The following is a 17,169-nucleotide window of genomic DNA, read 5'->3' on the forward strand; positions in this document are numbered from 1 at the left end:
TGAGGTGATGGTCGGGGGGAGTGTAATGGCTTTAAAGAACCCACTTCTGCTCCTGTACTGCTCCCCAAGGTGCCACAATTTGGTCCTGTAATTGCCAGGGATTTGGCTTTCAGTTGTGTGGTGACAGCTATTTTTCACGTTGTTTGGTAGGCTTAGTTTTCAGGCTAGTAGGTTTTGCGTAAATTTCAAGACCCTAAGTATGGTACCCTTACCATTATGGTACCAGTTTTATGTTTATGTTTAGGTTTGAATGCTCAGCATAAATGTTCTCTGTTCCTTTCACGTCTGTGACATGAGCTGTGATTCAGTATTAAATGTTTAATTTAATACAAGGCACATTGTCAGGTTAAAAATCATGTTTTAAAAATATTCCTTACCCATCTACCAATTAGGACAATTAAAAACAATCTAATTTATTTTTCACCTTTGGTGCTCATTGCTTACCTTATACATTTATTACAGCGTCAACAATGAAAAGAAACAAGCCAGCTTTACTTTTGTTTCCAGTCATTTTCATTGTCTGGCTCTTAAGCACTACCACAGTATTGTCAACTCTGCAGGAAAAGGTTTCAATCCAAGCAAAATTTCACCTTCATTAAAAAACAGACAAAACCAGTGAAAATATTTCTTTTAACATTAGGTTTTATAATTTTTTATATATGCAATGTGAACTTTTTAGAGATGGTTACTATAATAAATTAGGTTTTTGAATAAAAATGAGAAGTAATAGCCTTCAGTTATGATCTGGGAGGCTGTAAAATAAATATTTTAAGAGACTAAAAAGTGCAAAATTTAGCAGGGAACTGTGGGTTTCTTCTAACAGCTGTAAGGTTTTATTATGTACAGTACACTAATTATTTTCTTTGCACAATAGTGTCTTAATTGCTTTGAGCTGCAAATTCCATTAGACTTACTACTTTCACAATATAACTGATTTGTATCATACTATTTTTTATTTCTCTCAATTAATCGTTGTTTCTCATTATTTTCATGGATTGTGGAGAAGAGACAATTTCACTTTTTGGCTAGAATTCAGATATCCTAAAAATGAAAGTGCAAAAGTAGTCCATTTTATTCTTAATCCCTAACCAAAAATATCAACTCTGCAAACCATTTCATCTTCCGAGACTAGACCAAATAATTTCTGTTTGATTCTGTATTTCATGTGCTCTTGTGTCCAGTAGCAACAACATATTCAGTTCTGCATTCCTTGCCCTCCCTTACTTTAATATGTTATACAGTGCTACAATTTGTAGTATGATTTAAATAGTGATACAGTAACAAGAATGAGGTAAAACCACATATGATTGAAAATTACATGAAAAAATTTAAGCCTTTAACAATGAAAGCAAATGCATATTCTATTACAGACTTTGACTCTCTTTTTAATGAATTTTCATTTTTGTTAAACAGAGAGCATCAGGACAACAACAGGAGATTAACAACTTGGTACAGAGAAAAATTGCTGTAGATGAGGAAAATGCTCTCTTGAAGAATGAATTCAGTAATTTGCAGCAGAAATTTAAAGATAAAAGTCAAGAACTTAAGGTATATTGACTTGTACATAGTTGTATAGGACCATAGCTTTGAAGTACTTCTTTAAGCAATGTCAGTCTTTGTGGCACAGAAAGTGACAAGCTTGGAGGAAAAATTGCCTTAGGCCTTGCTAGACCTTACAGTTTTCTCACACACCAACTCTGAGAAAGATGCTTTAAAGCTACAAATCCAAGCTTTATAACTTTCAGATAAATAGTTAATGATGGAAATGGAGCAAAGAAAGTAGGAGTGTGAAGATGTGGCTTCTTGTAATTAGATTCTGATGGGACTGGCATTATTAATTGATAAAGCCGAGGTCTGGGAGGATATGTCTGTGTGGGTCTCAAAAATAGCTGGGGACAGCATCAAAGGCAGCTTGATCAATTAATGGGCTCTTTGCAAATGTGTACTCATCAAAGCTGTCATCCAGCTAAAAAATATGACCCTTCCACCTGCATGAAGGAGGCCAATAAAAGTACACAGGTGACCTTGGCCATCAAATATAGAAGAAGCTGCTGTGAGGGTAAAACTGCACAGTTTATATTTGCTGATTAGTTCTCACTTTTTTTTGTTTATCGGCCCTTGTGGTACTGTTCTACAGGACACTAAGGAGTGTGCACAGAAGAAAGAAGAGCAAAACAGACTGGTTATAAAAAATCTGGAGGAGGAAAATGAGGGATTAAATACACGCTGCGCTGACCTGCTAAATGACCTGGAGAAACTGAGGAAGCAGGAGGCACAATGGAGAATAGAAAAATCTGGTGTTGATGCCAAAATAAAGGTATGAGATGGAATGGACTACTGGATATTATTTCAGAACTAACTTCTCCCAGGCACTTGCACTACATGTTATTTTCTTTAAATAACAAGTTATATATTCAAATCTACCAGTGGGGACTGACATTCATTTACATTCCTTCACTTAAGACCCACAGCTTTTTAAAAATTGATGTTGCCAAGCAGGAAACTGACTTCAAATAATCATCCTAAAATGTAATCATTAAAAGATAAGATATTGGAGTCTGAGATAAAAGGTAATTCTTTAAAAACAGCTTTTAAAATCTTCTCATTTAAGATTTTTTTTCTCAATTGCAATTTAATATAATTTGATTGTAGTGGACTTGATATTTGCTATTTTGTAAGATGGTTTTACGAACTTTTCAACTATAGTTTTGAATACATTGCATCTTAGCCTCCAGAGGGCTCCACTCTTCGTGAAAGGTTTTTTCACTGCATATCATATTTAAAAAGTTATATTCATTGTTTGATAAATGTGTTGTTGCTTTTTCGTTTCATTTGGATGCTTCCTACAGAATGTCACACTGTGCTGAAATGTGTAATACTTCCAGTTTTTAATTCCTTACCAGTCTTTCTCATGAAAACTGGCATGTCTTTTTAAAATATTTCTAAGTAATAAGTCACAAACGCTAGTATCAAACCGTTTGTTAGTGTTTGTATGTGTATTTATATAAAGTTTATGTATTTTTGTATTATTCAGTCTAAGGTGCATTGAATACATATATTCTTTTTTTATATAAAATGCATCATCTCCTGATATACTGTATGTCATAAACAGCACAACTTTGGCTTGTACAGAAATGTTTAATATTTTTCATGGCAATTTAGTGGTAGTGCAGCGTACAATGATGTAGGGCCCTTTGATCCCAGGGTGAGAGAAACATGGAATGCTGCAGAGGCAGTCCACTGAACCCTGTGCTCTTTACTGACGCCCATGGCTGTTTTAGGCATGGTACTAAAAAGCTTTAAGAGCATTTCATCCCTCATAAAACAGAAGATTAGTTACTTAAATCCAAGGCCCATGGTTGTCTGGAAGGTTTGTATCCATTCCCAGGACTCTCTGAAGGGCTTGGAGTTCCTCAAAGGGGAAACTTCACTAATAACAGTATATATTAGAATGATTTAATTAATTTTCAGGCTGTCAGTTATGTTGTTGCAGCATCTCTAATAAATTGTTGCAAATAATTTCCCATTACACCAATGAAAAGAGTAAAATCAAAATTCTTTGGGTTGATTTTATGGCAGCTAAAGAATACATAAAGAGAAGGAGGTTTGTTATAATGGTGTGAGCACAGGAGTAGGGGTAATCAACTCCAGCTTGAGCACTGACTCTCTCTGTAAAGTTGGTCAAGTCACTTGACCACTCTACTTCAATTTGCCTCATCTGTAAGGTGGGTATAATAATTCTTATCTCACAAGACTATTGTGAAGATTATTAATTGATCTTTCTAAAGGGCTTTTAAGAGGAAAAATGTTGTATATGCACCAAGTAATGATAATGTGCTTTACTTCAGAAAAAACAGATACATTTAAACTTTATTATGTACACATGGATTTAAGAAACTTTGTTTTGCTAAAACAGTTACCTTATTCATGATTATATTACTTATGCATAAATTAGCTATAAATATTTGCTTGACGTTTTAATGGATTCCAGTTTGAATTAATTTCTTCCTCTGTTCTGTTCATTCTCCCATTTCCATTACCAGACATTTTCAAGAATATGTATTGGATGCCAGATTTGTTTTTAACAGGGCCCTATTAAACAGGATGAGAAATAATACCCTTACCCCAAAGGACAAATATGAGATTATCAACTTGTACTGTCTTGGTCTGAAAATGATCAGTTCTCCCAGTGTAACATGTTTCTTAAATGCTTTTAATAACAGTGTTTTTAAAATAGCAAAATAAGTAACAGGATTTTTTATTGTCAGTGTGTTGATTTTAAGTGATTGTAAAAATGGCAAAGTAGGGGTCCATATTCATTGTCTCTGAATGATTTCCATATAAAATTGGCTGTGTTTAGAAGTGGAATGTTATTTTTCTTAAACGCCGGCTAAGCTACTGAATCTGGTATCTGGGAGTCAAGCTGGGATCTCTTTGGCTTGTGCATTAGCACTGGTAAAAAAGATCATTGTTGTTAATTTTGTTAACAAGGGATCCAGAAACAGTCCACCTCACTCTCCATAGTCCTCCTGAATCCAATTGTACAGCACTCAGAGGGAGAATAAGATTAAAACTAATAAACGTAAAACATCCTAAAACTTTACTTTTAAAATCTCTTCTGTAGATATTAAATATTTTAGTTCTAAATGTCCTAGGCCCTTTGAAGGTTAGAAGTGACTACTATTTCTCCACTTAGTTAGGTGGGTTTCTCCCCTTTCAATGGGATAAAGCACCGGTTTCTAGCCCCGGAGGGCTTGAGATATCAGGCTTCAAGCAGTGACATTTGTATGTATACAAAAGCTGTCAGTGTTGTCCAGCTATACCAAAAGAAGGACAGGAGACACTTGATATGGTTTTAATCAAGCTGCAATTCTGTTATTAGATGTCTGGGACTACCCGGCAGATAAAAGTGTATAGTGCAGATAACCCCACGTTCATTCAATAACCACCCTGAGGGGCTTCCACCAGTTCCCTTCTTTTTCCATCGAGGTCCCCCAGCCAACCCATTGCTGGGACCTTACCATCCCCACATCCATCCCAAACAAGGATTAAGGTGGGCTATACGAAAGGGGGTTGGCTCTCTGCCATACCAGTCATAGGAGCCCCGAACTCCCGCAGTCCGCTCCTGTAACCATCACCTCCTGTTTAAGTCCTTTATCAACCGTTTTTTCCGCCTACTATACCTTACCTATTGAATACCTGCACTGGACATCCGCTCCACTCTTACATAATGAGTTGCAACATATAGTCTAATTCCCTTTACTCCTCACCAAAATGGGGCCCTGCTTCCCCTGAACCTGCTGTGGGGAAGGCAAATAAAAAAAAAACAACCCACTTCACCTACACCAATCTGGTGGTGAGGGGAAAATTTCTTCCCAACCTGCCTAAAAAGGAGCGGCTGCCCACAGCAGGTCCTAACAGAACCTGGTATTTTGCCACCTCAAGGGGAGGGAGGGTGGGTGCTGTTTCGCCTGCACTAGTGAAAAGGGGCTTCTCCCTCCTGGGCTTTTCCCTTTTCAACTCCTCAGCCCTTCCGGTCTCAGAGGATAAGTCAGTGTTGTCATGCTGACCCACTCCCCCTTTTGCAGCGCCTTCTGAGCCTCTTTCCCCCCCAACCCGAAAAGTAATGTGGTGAAAAGTGAGTGATAAATACAAGGTGGATTGATTTAAATCAAAGCAATTTTAATCACTGATTTTAATCATGATTTAAGTCAGCAAGGTGAAAACTTTGATTTTAAATAATCGATTTTAATCGTGTTTTGTATTTGTACTTCAGTTATTTTCTAATTGTTTGGTAACCATTAAAATATGTTGATTTACAACTAAATATTGCCTTTACGCTAAATGGTGCTTTCTTTTTGCTAACCAGGAGGATATACTAACTATAAACATTTATTTAAGCTACTTGTATAGATTAACTTGCATTTATTCTGATTCTTAATTTTTAAATTTTTTTTAGAAAATGTTGCATGATGCATATCTTAGTTACTAGATGATTAATTTTTTATTGACGATTTGTGTCAAGCTGTATTTGGATGGAAATTCAAATTCAATTAAAATGTGCAAAAACAGCATTCAATTTTTTTAATTATATATAAATATAAGGAATAAAAAGATTTTCAAAGCATGTTTTGCAACTCCCAACTGGTTTCTTAAATTTGAATGAACTAACCATTGAACTGAAGTAGTTGAATAAACTGAAGTGAACAAAATATTCTCTGCACCTGCAGAAGAGGCTATTGCTGTCAAAAGCTGGTTTGGCATTCAGTGAAATCTGGTTCTAAGCGATTAGCCAATGACTTCCACTAGTTCAGTGGTTTGACTTTCTTTAAAATTTGGTATAACATATGTACTACTTAATGTTTTGTATTTAATTTTATATTTAATGTAAATAATTTTAATATATTATTATAAGTTTAGACCTTAACATAGGTTGTCAATTTCAAATTTGATTTTAAATCGGTTTATTCTTTAAAAGTACAAATCTGTATTTAATTTAAACAGAAAAACTGATATAAATAAAAAAATCTGATTTAATTTTTTTAAGTAATCAATTTTTACTCACCCCATTTTTTATCAATCACATTTATCATATGCCTTTCCAGTTTATCACATATGCCTTTATGAATCTTGTTTGTGTACAGCATAGACCTAATTCTCACTTGTGCTAAGGCCTTTTACACTCCTCTGGTAGCATAAAGTGGTGTTGAAGTGGGTAGGAACAGCATCCTGATGAGAATTCTCCTATGCAGGGGATTTCCCTGGCTTGAATAGAACTGGTGTAAAGACTCTATATAGACCCTGCTCTCAGCCTCCAGGTGGATCAGGAGCATGGCCCTGCAATATGGGTGTTTTCTGTTTCCCAGAGCCCATTGTGGGCCATTGGAAGCCAAGCAAAAGTTAATGTACCCCTGTGGACTGTCTAATTTACACTGGGGACGGGGCAGGTTCCTGCACAATCCCAGAATATGAGGAATGCAAAAGTGATTTAAAGCCACCTTTGTTCCCCTTCCCAAGTCCAAACATGGAATAAATGAGAATCTGACCCAATGCCTGGTTGTGCATAGTCTCTGATTTACCCCTTGAGAGTGTAGGGCTACCACTTTTCCTGCAGGCAGCTTGGCTTCAGTCCTATTGGGAACAATGAGAGGCACTGGACATCTTTAAGAACATTCTGTAGCTTCATATCTCCATTGAGATAATGGGAAATGGTGGGTATTTTGACAAAAGCCAATTCTCCCTGAGTTTTTCTCAACTCTGTAGAACACAATGAGGAAAAAAGTATGAAAAAAAATTAAATGCCTTTAAAAATCAGTTGCCTTTAATCCAAGCCTGCAAACACTAAAATAGTTGATTTATAATGTTATGGTTTTTGCATAATGTCACTACAGGACACAGCTATGGTAGTTTGGGTGCTTTAGATGCACATTTCCATGCTTTACCATGTTTGCTTTTCATTTAAATTTCCTGGGTTTATAGTTCTTGGTTTTGGAATAATTAGAATCTTGCAGTAATGATTTTACCTTGTTCATAAGTTCTTTTCTCCATTACTCCATCTTAACATAGTTTTTGTCTGGGGGGGCAGGGAGAGGAAGGGAAGGAGGGAGGGAGAGAGAAAGTGTGTGTGTAGGGAATAATTGTATGTTCTTTGTAGTTTTTAACTCTTACTGGCTCCCGTGCTTTTTAATATATTGCAAAATTAATTCTTTACAGAATTTGGAAACGGATTTAACAGAGGCAAGAAAACAAATGGAAGACTTGAACACTAAATGCAGTGACTTGTCATCACAAGCGGTTGTTAAACAGACTGAATTAGCACAAAAGGATTGTGATGTGGCCAGAGTTAGGCAAGTATTTCACATCTCCATTTGCTAAATAAGCTAATCACTTGCAATTTTTTTAATGACATTATTTTATGATTTGGAAGAAATATCTTGTTATCACAGCTACTTTTGCAAAACAATGTATTGTAATACCAGCCTATTTTGTAAGATTCACACGTTATCTTGGAAATTTTTGGATAGCTAGCCTTGGAATCTACTATTTATGCAAACTATTTTTGTTCCTTTTGCCTTTTGTGACGTTCAGTTTTTTACAGAAGGGATGGACATTATTAAAAATTACACTTCTGTAATTAGCATTGGGTCAGAGAGTTGTCAATCTCCACTGCAAGTTGCAAAATACCAGTATGATTAGTAACATAAGCAATTAATTTGAGAGGCTAAATGCCCTAAACCTACAAAAGTTTCAAACCTAACTTTAACTTTTTAATTAGAATCAAGTCTGACAGGTCAACAGAAGTCTATGCAAGCCTTTGCTAAAGGTTTAAAATGCTGTGATTTAAGCTTTATCTGAAGTCTCACACATCTTTTTATTAGGCTGAATCTGGAGGATTAGTGCTGCATATTTGAGATGTGTAGAAGAAATGAAAGATAGGCCGAATTATATGAAATGACTAGGTTATTAAAATCATCAAAATGACAGCAGTGGCAGAAGACATCCAACAGGTTTAAGCGGATTGATGAGAAGTAGTCCATTCTTTTTCTCTTATTTACATAGTTCCACAGGAGTACACAGTGCTGTCTGGTAGAAGGGCAGTGTTAGACAAATAGTATCCCTTGCCCAAAAGAGCTTACATTCCAGGAGCACTAGTTGGAATGGGGCAAATAAAACAGATCAATACGATATATAGATAGCAGTCATTGCAGTTGGAATGCTTATTCTTCATAGTTTTCAACCACTAATAATTTCACCATAGGGAATAAGTCTTTTGTCTTTAAAGAAAAATGAGAAATGAGATCTTTGTAATTTTTATGTAACTTAATTTGTCTTCCTGGGATTAGTGTAGGGCAGGGGTGGGCACACTACAGCCCATGGGTGGCATCCGGCCTGTTAGACTATTTAATCCAGCCCTTGAGCTCCCGTTGGGGAGCAGGGTTGGGGGCTGGGGTTGCCTTGCCCCGCTCCACGCATGCAGTGGCTCCAGATGGCTCCCGTAAGAAGGGGCAGCCAGGGGGCTCCACACACTGCGCCTGCCCCAAGAGCTGGCTCTGCAGCTCCCATTGGCCAGGAACTGCTGCCAATGGGAGCTGCGGGGGCGGTGCCTGCAGACTGCGCCCCATGGCAGCCGGACGGGGACATGCCACTGCTTCCGGGAGCTACTGGACATAAGCGCTGCCGGGACTCTTCAGCCCTGAGCCCCTCTCCCTAAACCCCAACCCCCTGTCCCAGCCCTGATCCCCCTCCTGCCCTTCAGACCACTCGGTCCCAGCCCAGAGCACCTTTCTGCATCCCAAACCCCTCATCCCTGGCCCCAGCCCAGGGCCCACACCTCCAGTCAGAGCTCTGACCCCCTCCCACATTCCAACACCGTGCCTGAGCCCCCTCCCGCACCCTGAACTCATAATTTCTGGACCCAACCCAGAGCCCACACCCCCAGCTGGAGCCCTCACCCTCTCCTGTACCCTGAGCCTCAATTTTGAGAGCATTCATGGTCCGCCATACAATTTCCATACTGAGATATGGCCCTCAGGCCAAAAAGTTTGCCCACTCCGGTCTAGCATCGCTATTGAAAAAGATGTCCCTAGTTATTTTCATGTTTAAAAGTCATAAATTCAGGATCTCAGTGGTTAACAAAAATACAAGAATGGTATGTAAACACGAAAGATTTTAATAGCCCGATCTATGGAAAGACAAGCTGATGGAATTTGTAAACTTTATCAAAAGGCTGACAGACTTTAAAATATTCCTGAATAGATTGTTGTACTAGAACTATGCTTCTCTGTGGCCCAAGATATCTATGGTGTGAGGGTATAGGGGTGGGAAAGGACACTTTCAAAGCAAGTAATCAAAGCTGACAAAGTTACTACACATTTTCTGCGGGAACAGCATGTTGCAAACTGAGTTGGCCATGCCAGAGGACCTTAAAATCTCTTGACATACATTTTACAATATCCACTACAAGTCAGAACTTGCTAAATATAGACACTTGCTTATTTTACAAGCTTTGCTAGGCCCACAGCTATAGTTGGAGCAGTGAGGTATCACAGGTAAACTCTTATGAAACTTTGAATTTTAAAAAAGTAACTTTGCCACCCATTGAACTTGAGTGAATGTTGAAAATATACATCAGTATTTTAAGAAAAAAGTATATAAAGAAATTCTAAGCTGTGTTTATATGTATTTTCAAGTATTTTGTTTGTTTGTATGGAAAGGCAGAAATAAGGTCTCCCGAACAGCCTTAACTATGATACTGTCATTCCAAATTTATGAAACAAAATTGCACCCACTACTTTCACAATATGAGTCATATTCCCCCAATTCCATATCTCTTTGTCTCTAGGGCTTTAAATAGACCCAACTGCATCCGATGAAGTGAGCTGTAGCTCACGAAAGCTTATGCTCAAATAAATTTGTTAGTCTCTAAGGTGCCACAAGTACTCCTTTTCTTTTTGCCAGTTGCCATAGGATCTAGGTGCTGAATCTTCACATTACCACATTCCATCAGAATATAGTCAGTTGACCACAATATTTACACAACTTTCCTTTATACATATGCTCCTCATCTTTTTTATTATTATTCTTAGTCATCTTTCTAGGTACATTATAAAATATGTTTTCCTTTTATGAGTAGTTTTCTGAAATATTATAATTTGCCAAGATTTGTTTGTAAAAGGGCATTATTTGTTCTGTTTGGGGGGCATATTTCATGTTCCATATAGAAATTCTTTAAGGATTTTTACTGCTGCATCTCATGATCCTGGGGTGGGGGCAAAATTATCCCATTTTGGATAGTTAAGACTTCTGTTTCAAACTAAGGCAGTTTAAGCATTTTGGTTTTTGCTGTGCTTCATTATGAAGTGTTCAGTAAAAACTACTGAAATTAGAAAAGGACTGGTTGGATGTGAATGTTGCATGCCTTGAGAGGCATATGTATGTACATCAATTCGCAATTAAGTCTCTTCCTTTTCTCTGACTTGTCATAGAAAAGAGCTACACACTTGTCCTTGGCATTTCTACTGTGGCACATGCACAAGTTCCAAATTTTTAGTATTACTTTAATGTTGCTTATTTTTATTCCTTATTTTTGTTTCTAAAGTAATAGCTCACATTCTCTCATTTTGTTTATATACTATCTTTTCTACTAGGTCTTTTTTTAGTATAGTATATGATCGTGATGTGGAAAAACTTCTCTATTTTTAAAGTTAATTAAAAGATCTACAGAGCATGGGAAAAAATAAAATGTGTGCCATAATCAGGTACAGGAAGCATATTCTCAGTCTGTTTGATAAAGAACTTTTAAATATATCAAACCTCCCAAACCACCAAAAAACTTTTCCATAGGGTATAGCCAATCCTTGCCTGTAGCATCTTTGCACAGCTGGCATAACATATAGGGATATATAATGGCAGGGCTGGAAAATGCAGTAGAAAACTGTAACCATTTATAGAGCGCTGCAGAGAAAAATAAAACCTAAGTAAGGAAAACAAATAGCTGTGTTCTAGTTTAAGCTAAAGCCCAACAATAGACATAAGAGGATGGAGTTTACTCTAGGAGAATATCTAATGACAGATTCTGACCAGGCATGACACAAGCTATACCTGCTGGCTTTCCACTCCAGGAAGCTGTTAGAGCAGAAGCGTCATCTTGTCTCTGTGCTGGCTTCCATGACTGTTGCTACTGTGGCCCAGAACCAGATGATGATCTTTCAACCTGAATAGAACAGTGTAGAATAAAGTACTCAGTGCTTATTTAGTCAGAAAATGTTCGTGGTAGCACAATTAAATACAATAACACAGAGTCCTCCAGTGTCACTATGCATATAACTAAACACCATTAACAGGGAAGTCAAGATGGAATAATCTCTTTTTAAAAACTTCCCTGTGTTCTATGTCAGAGGAAAAAAAGAACTATTAATGATTTAATAAAATAAAATAAATATGTTCTAGTCACTCAAGGCCTCAGTGCCTTATTCTTCTGAAACAATGTTCATTTTTTAATGTCAGCAAAAAATGGAAAATTCCTCTGTAGGCAGGAAAAAAAAAATCCCCCCCTCCTCCCCAAAATCCATTTCAGGATTTTATGGGCTTAAAAGGACACACTTATTCCCTTAGTTGCAAATCTCTTCTTCTTAGACACCAAAACAGAAGCACTATCTAATCAAATTAATCCCAAACATCTTGCTTGGTAGAAAAGCCAAGAGATCTGGCTTCCTTCTTTCAGCATCTTGGTTTGCACATGTTAGAGGGAGAGCTAAGAAAGATAATAGCAGATTCCCTTTTAGTTGACAGGCATATAACAGGGTGATATTCTGTCTGCATTTAATTTTGCCATAATTTTTCAAGTCAATTGTAGTAGAAGGAGTTCAGACGTCCTGGTGTACACACCCTGGTGCTCCATTTATTTTGAGTACACAAATTAATGTTTTTTTCACGAAATCCTGCATTTTGCTAGTGAGAATTTTTTTCTTTCTTTGAACTATGCAATAATTCTTCATTTGATCTCTGAGAGAACTTTTTGTAATTAAATTGCTTTCTCCTCTGGCATATTAAAAGTTACAAGGATTTTCAGAATCACCCAGCACTGGGCTTACTGTGCTCCCATTGACTCCAGTGGGAGCAGTGTTAGAGCAACATTGAACATTTTTGAATATGCACCCAGTATCAATTACTCGGTCTGAAGATCAATATTTATTATAAACTTCTGTGCCAAATCCAATCTTTTGTTTGTTAAATATAATTTTTTTAAGATCTGTGGAAGGATAGTTCTCATGGGTATCCTTGCTATACAACAGGTGTTTTAGAGAAGCTGCCACCTGTCCTTGATGCACTGGCTTTAAAAGGTTCCTGTTTTAACTGGTATTTTTTGGAAGATACCAGAATCACAAAGAACCGAAAGGGCAGAAATACTGCCAAAAGCAGGGTGGGCAGGAGCAGCTCTGAAATGCATCTTCCTTGCCATTAGTTCATGCTCATCTCCAATGCAAGATCTCTGGATCTCTTCAGAATGCACAAGAACATTTCTATGTCCTAGAAGGCTTAAATCCTGTTGTTGGCCTTCAGAACATCAGAATTCTTCTGTCCCAAGATTTCAGTGTTGAATTTCAGAGATCTTCTTTTAAAGTTGTGTTGAGTCTCAGGATTTAGGCTTAAATGTGTGCTGTCTGTTTAAGCCAAAGTGATTCATGTCTCTTGGATACACAGAGCTGTTAGCTCAAGAGATGGTAGTACCCTCTAACCCATCAGTGGGCGCCAAGTGCCGTTGCAACACACCAAGCTAGTAATGCTCAGAACACATGAGTTCCATCATTGCTGCTATACAGTCAGGGCTTTTCAGCTCATTTGCTTTGGTATACACTCAAAGCTATTTCACAATGCCCTGAAAAGACTTAAGTGACAGCGCCTGACACTGTGGGTATCAGGTGGTGCAACCTAGAGACTTAGTACTTTACTTTAAGTCCCTCAGTATTTGGGGTAAAACGTTGGAAGATGCAGCTCAGGCAAAGCCCCACACACTGGCCATTATTGGGAAAATAAACAAAACCAGCAAATGTCAACAAAGATGATGGATATGATGAGTATTTTTAATTGATATGTCCAGCTTTTTGATTGACAGCAGTTGCTCATTTTACTTAAATCACTGGGAAGCCACATGTTCACTTGCAACAGTTAGTATGTACAGGGCAACATGTGTTCAACATCTTTTGGTATGGTTGGGATAAATCTTTAATGCATATTCAATTCAGATATAAATACTAGCATTTTCCAGAATTCATATTAATCAAATAAATGAACCCACACGCTAAATAGCACTATGGTGAATCTTAAATACCTAAAATGGCTGTTGCCAGGAGGCGGTGGCCATTTTAAGCATGTTATAATTATGTCTGCAGCTCCTCCATGTTCAGTTCTCCTGGCACGGTTCCCTCAGATTAACCCTTTCCCCATCCTTAATGGCCAAATAAATATTTCACTATGTCCATGGAGTCAAGGTACCCCTTCTGTTAGCCAGCTCCCTTCCTCTGTCACCAGAATTCCCACCCCATGTCCATGTTTTTTTAGTGGTTACGTCATCTGTGCCACCCTAAAAATGAGTGGTTATCAGTATTCAGTAAATATTGATAACACCCTATTCAGTATTATTTGACTTTTAAAAATGTGTTCTTCCTATCTCCTTGGTCTTCAGTAACATATATGTATGTATGTGATATATATATCAATCAATGTGTGTGTGTGTACATATATATGTAAAATATCACTTGGGTGTATGCTTAAATCTATCTCTCTAAAGGGAAGCAATTAGGCATATGCCTAACTTAAAGCATATGCAAAGTTCTTTTCTGAATAACGCTACTGTCCTGAATCGGGAGCCAAGAGAGAACTGGAATGCAACTTGTTATCCTCTTGCTTAATCTCTTACTAAAGAAGGCAGTGATTTCTCTGAAATCCAGGAAGTTGCGTTATAAGTTTGGTAGTTGCTATTAAAAGACAACATTTTTCAGAAACTACCATGTGGTAACTGTTTGTAGATGTTGACACTCTCATGGTGACCACTTTAATTTTATAAAATGTAGACACTTGTACCTGAGTGATGATTTAAGTAGTAGAAATGCCCCCCTCCCCACCAAAAACACCCCCAAACCAAAACCATCACATACTACATAAGAACACTTTATTTTCCTGAGGAAATCCTGGGAACTTTATTGTTCATTTTAAATAAGGTGATTTTTTTTTTCTGTAAGAATTCAATGCACATTGGTGCATAAGAAAATGACTGAAGAAGCTAATTGCGAGTATCAGCCACTTCCAGCAATAGTCAGACTGTACTAGGAAAATAAATGAGTATAGAAAAGTAAATCAATTCCAGTGAAGAAACTTGAAGAATCATTGAGGAAGGAGGCCTATTCCAAGGCTCAGTCCAAAGAAACACTATATTGGTTTTGGTCTAGACCGGTTTTGGTCTAGAATCCTGTTTGGTTTCCCTCTGCATCCCTTTCATAAATAAGGCTCCTACTAACTGGATTGCTGTTTCTGACTGAGCTGAAACACAAAGCAGAAAATGAGTGAAAAGAGTGAAGAAAGACATAAGAGAGAGAAAAATGATACCAAAAAAAAAAAAAAAATAACAAGTGAAAGGAAGAAGGGGTTGAAGCAAAGACTGGGAAATAAATTGAGGGAAGAAAAAATAGGGCAGAAATGAGGCCTGAAAGTTGGCAACCCACACCGTGATCTTTTTTCTATTACAATTATGTGGGATGCCCAAAATATGCATTTTAGTGTCCTAGTAGAATCCAGTACACTACAACAATTTGTAGCTCTCTCTCCGATATAACTTGCAAATATTTTAGGATCTAGGGAGAAAACTATATTTAAAAAGTAAATTTTGTTGACAAATTTACCCTGCCTAGTCGTTTCCTAGAAATTGCCTTGCATAGTTGGCACTTGGACGACATTTATCCCACTTCCACTTCCTAATATCCTGGAGATGTGCTACATTTACTCTTCTATCTCTTTACATTCAAATGGTTACAAAACTGGTTGTAACCTACTAAATTACAGTACTTGCTAGCAACTTCGTCAACTCTGCTCGGGCTCTTTGTTCTAGCTTTGTCATTTAGACATTTACTTCTATGGGATTAACCTCAAGATCTATAGATACAACTAATATGAAGTTAAAATTTTGAGCTTTGAGAGATCAGCCTTTCATACGCTCAGCTCCATTAAAGCTGCTAGATTTTGAAAGTTACCCTGTGATCAGCTGCAGTATCCTGCCGTTTGGTTGCTCTACCTCTTCTTACAATGTAATCACTATGCTTCCTATGAAAGTTCGCTCGGCAGGGGAAAGCTTTGACTTTAGCAGCCGTGTGAATGAACAGTAGCAGATGCATGACCTAAAACTCCTGCTGCTGATTTTATTTTAAGTCACCCTCTCCCAGTGGAAACCCCTCCCCCCTTGGCAAACTACTAGAGATTTAGAGCAAGGAGAAGGGAACAGTATCCAATTTTGTGCATAGTTACACTAATGTAAATCTGGAGCAACTTCATTGACTTCAATCTAGTTATTTCAGTTTTACACCATTATAGCTGACAATTGAATTTGACTCCAGGAAAGAAACAAGTCATAAAACAGAAGATAATCTAAACTCCTGAGAAACTATCAAAACCAAATTAAAGCAGGCAAAGAGCTTTTTAGAATTTAGATAATGTTTGAGTGAAAATTATGGCCTGAGTGAATCAAATATTACATTTGACAAATAGCTTAAACATAAATGATATCTGATTTGTGCAATTCTTGACTCAATATTGATTTACCCATCTCATGGCAATCTCCCCTTGTCTGATCCCATCTAAGACTTGAGAGGTCAAACTGGCTACTTCTCTGTCCCAACTCCAAACTGAATGAGATTCTATTTTCTAGATTCCCCATCTGGGTTTATGTAAAATATACCCACTGGCTTGGTCCTTTAATAGGTTCCAAACTGTGACCTCTGCCCTTTCCTTTCCCATAAAAGCTGTCTTTATGTTGGCTCATGGGCCTTTGTTGTATATGGTATGATTTTTAATTCTTTTGTGTGGTTTTTGATAATAGCTTTCCATCAACTCAATGAACTTAATTTCTAGATGCATTTAAATTATCCTCTATTAATACAGTTTATCTATATTACAGAGTGTCTGGGCAATTTATACAGTAGACTCAATTTACCATTTTACAGTCTGTTTCTGCTTGAGATTTTCTTTTCCATTTTCATTCATAGTTTTTCTGCTGTGTGCAGTGATATATTAATTCTCTCAAATTGTCTACAAAGTAATAGTTTTGAATGCTTAGTAAGGTCAATCCTTCATTAAATATTGGTTTAATTTTTATATTCGTGTTCATTCTGGAATGCTTGTTGTCACAGATGAATTTATTTTGAAAATCTTTTAATTCCTTTGTCTGTGTCCTTTTTTGGAGATTTTTCAAAAATGGATATCCTATTCTGGACAAGTTATTTTTCTGGACACCTCTTATCTTTCCAAATTAGAGAATAAAATGTGTTATCCCAAATAGAATCATAGAACTGGAAGGGACCTCGAGAATTCATTTAGTCTAGTCCCCTGCACTCATGGCAGGACTAAGTATTATCTAGACCATTCCTGACAAATGTTTGTCTAACCTGCTCTTAAAAAGCT

General features: G+C 37.3%; 1 protein-coding gene across 1 annotated transcript in view; it reads left to right on the forward strand.

The window, feature by feature from the left end:
• The window catches only part of CNTLN (centlein), a 282,411-nt gene that overhangs the window by 79,847 nt on the left and 185,395 nt on the right, over window positions 1-17,169 (forward strand). The window contains exons 4-6 of the mRNA XM_077817689.1: window positions 1,414-1,548; window positions 2,138-2,317; window positions 7,714-7,851. Coding sequence (XP_077673815.1) covers window positions 1,414-1,548; window positions 2,138-2,317; window positions 7,714-7,851 — 453 coding nt within the window. The remainder of the gene's footprint in view (window positions 1-1,413; window positions 1,549-2,137; window positions 2,318-7,713; window positions 7,852-17,169) is intronic.

The sequence above is a fragment of the Eretmochelys imbricata genome, chromosome 5, assembly GCF_965152235.1.
Source record: "Eretmochelys imbricata isolate rEreImb1 chromosome 5, rEreImb1.hap1, whole genome shotgun sequence".
Taxonomy (NCBI): domain Eukaryota; kingdom Metazoa; phylum Chordata; order Testudines; family Cheloniidae; genus Eretmochelys; species Eretmochelys imbricata.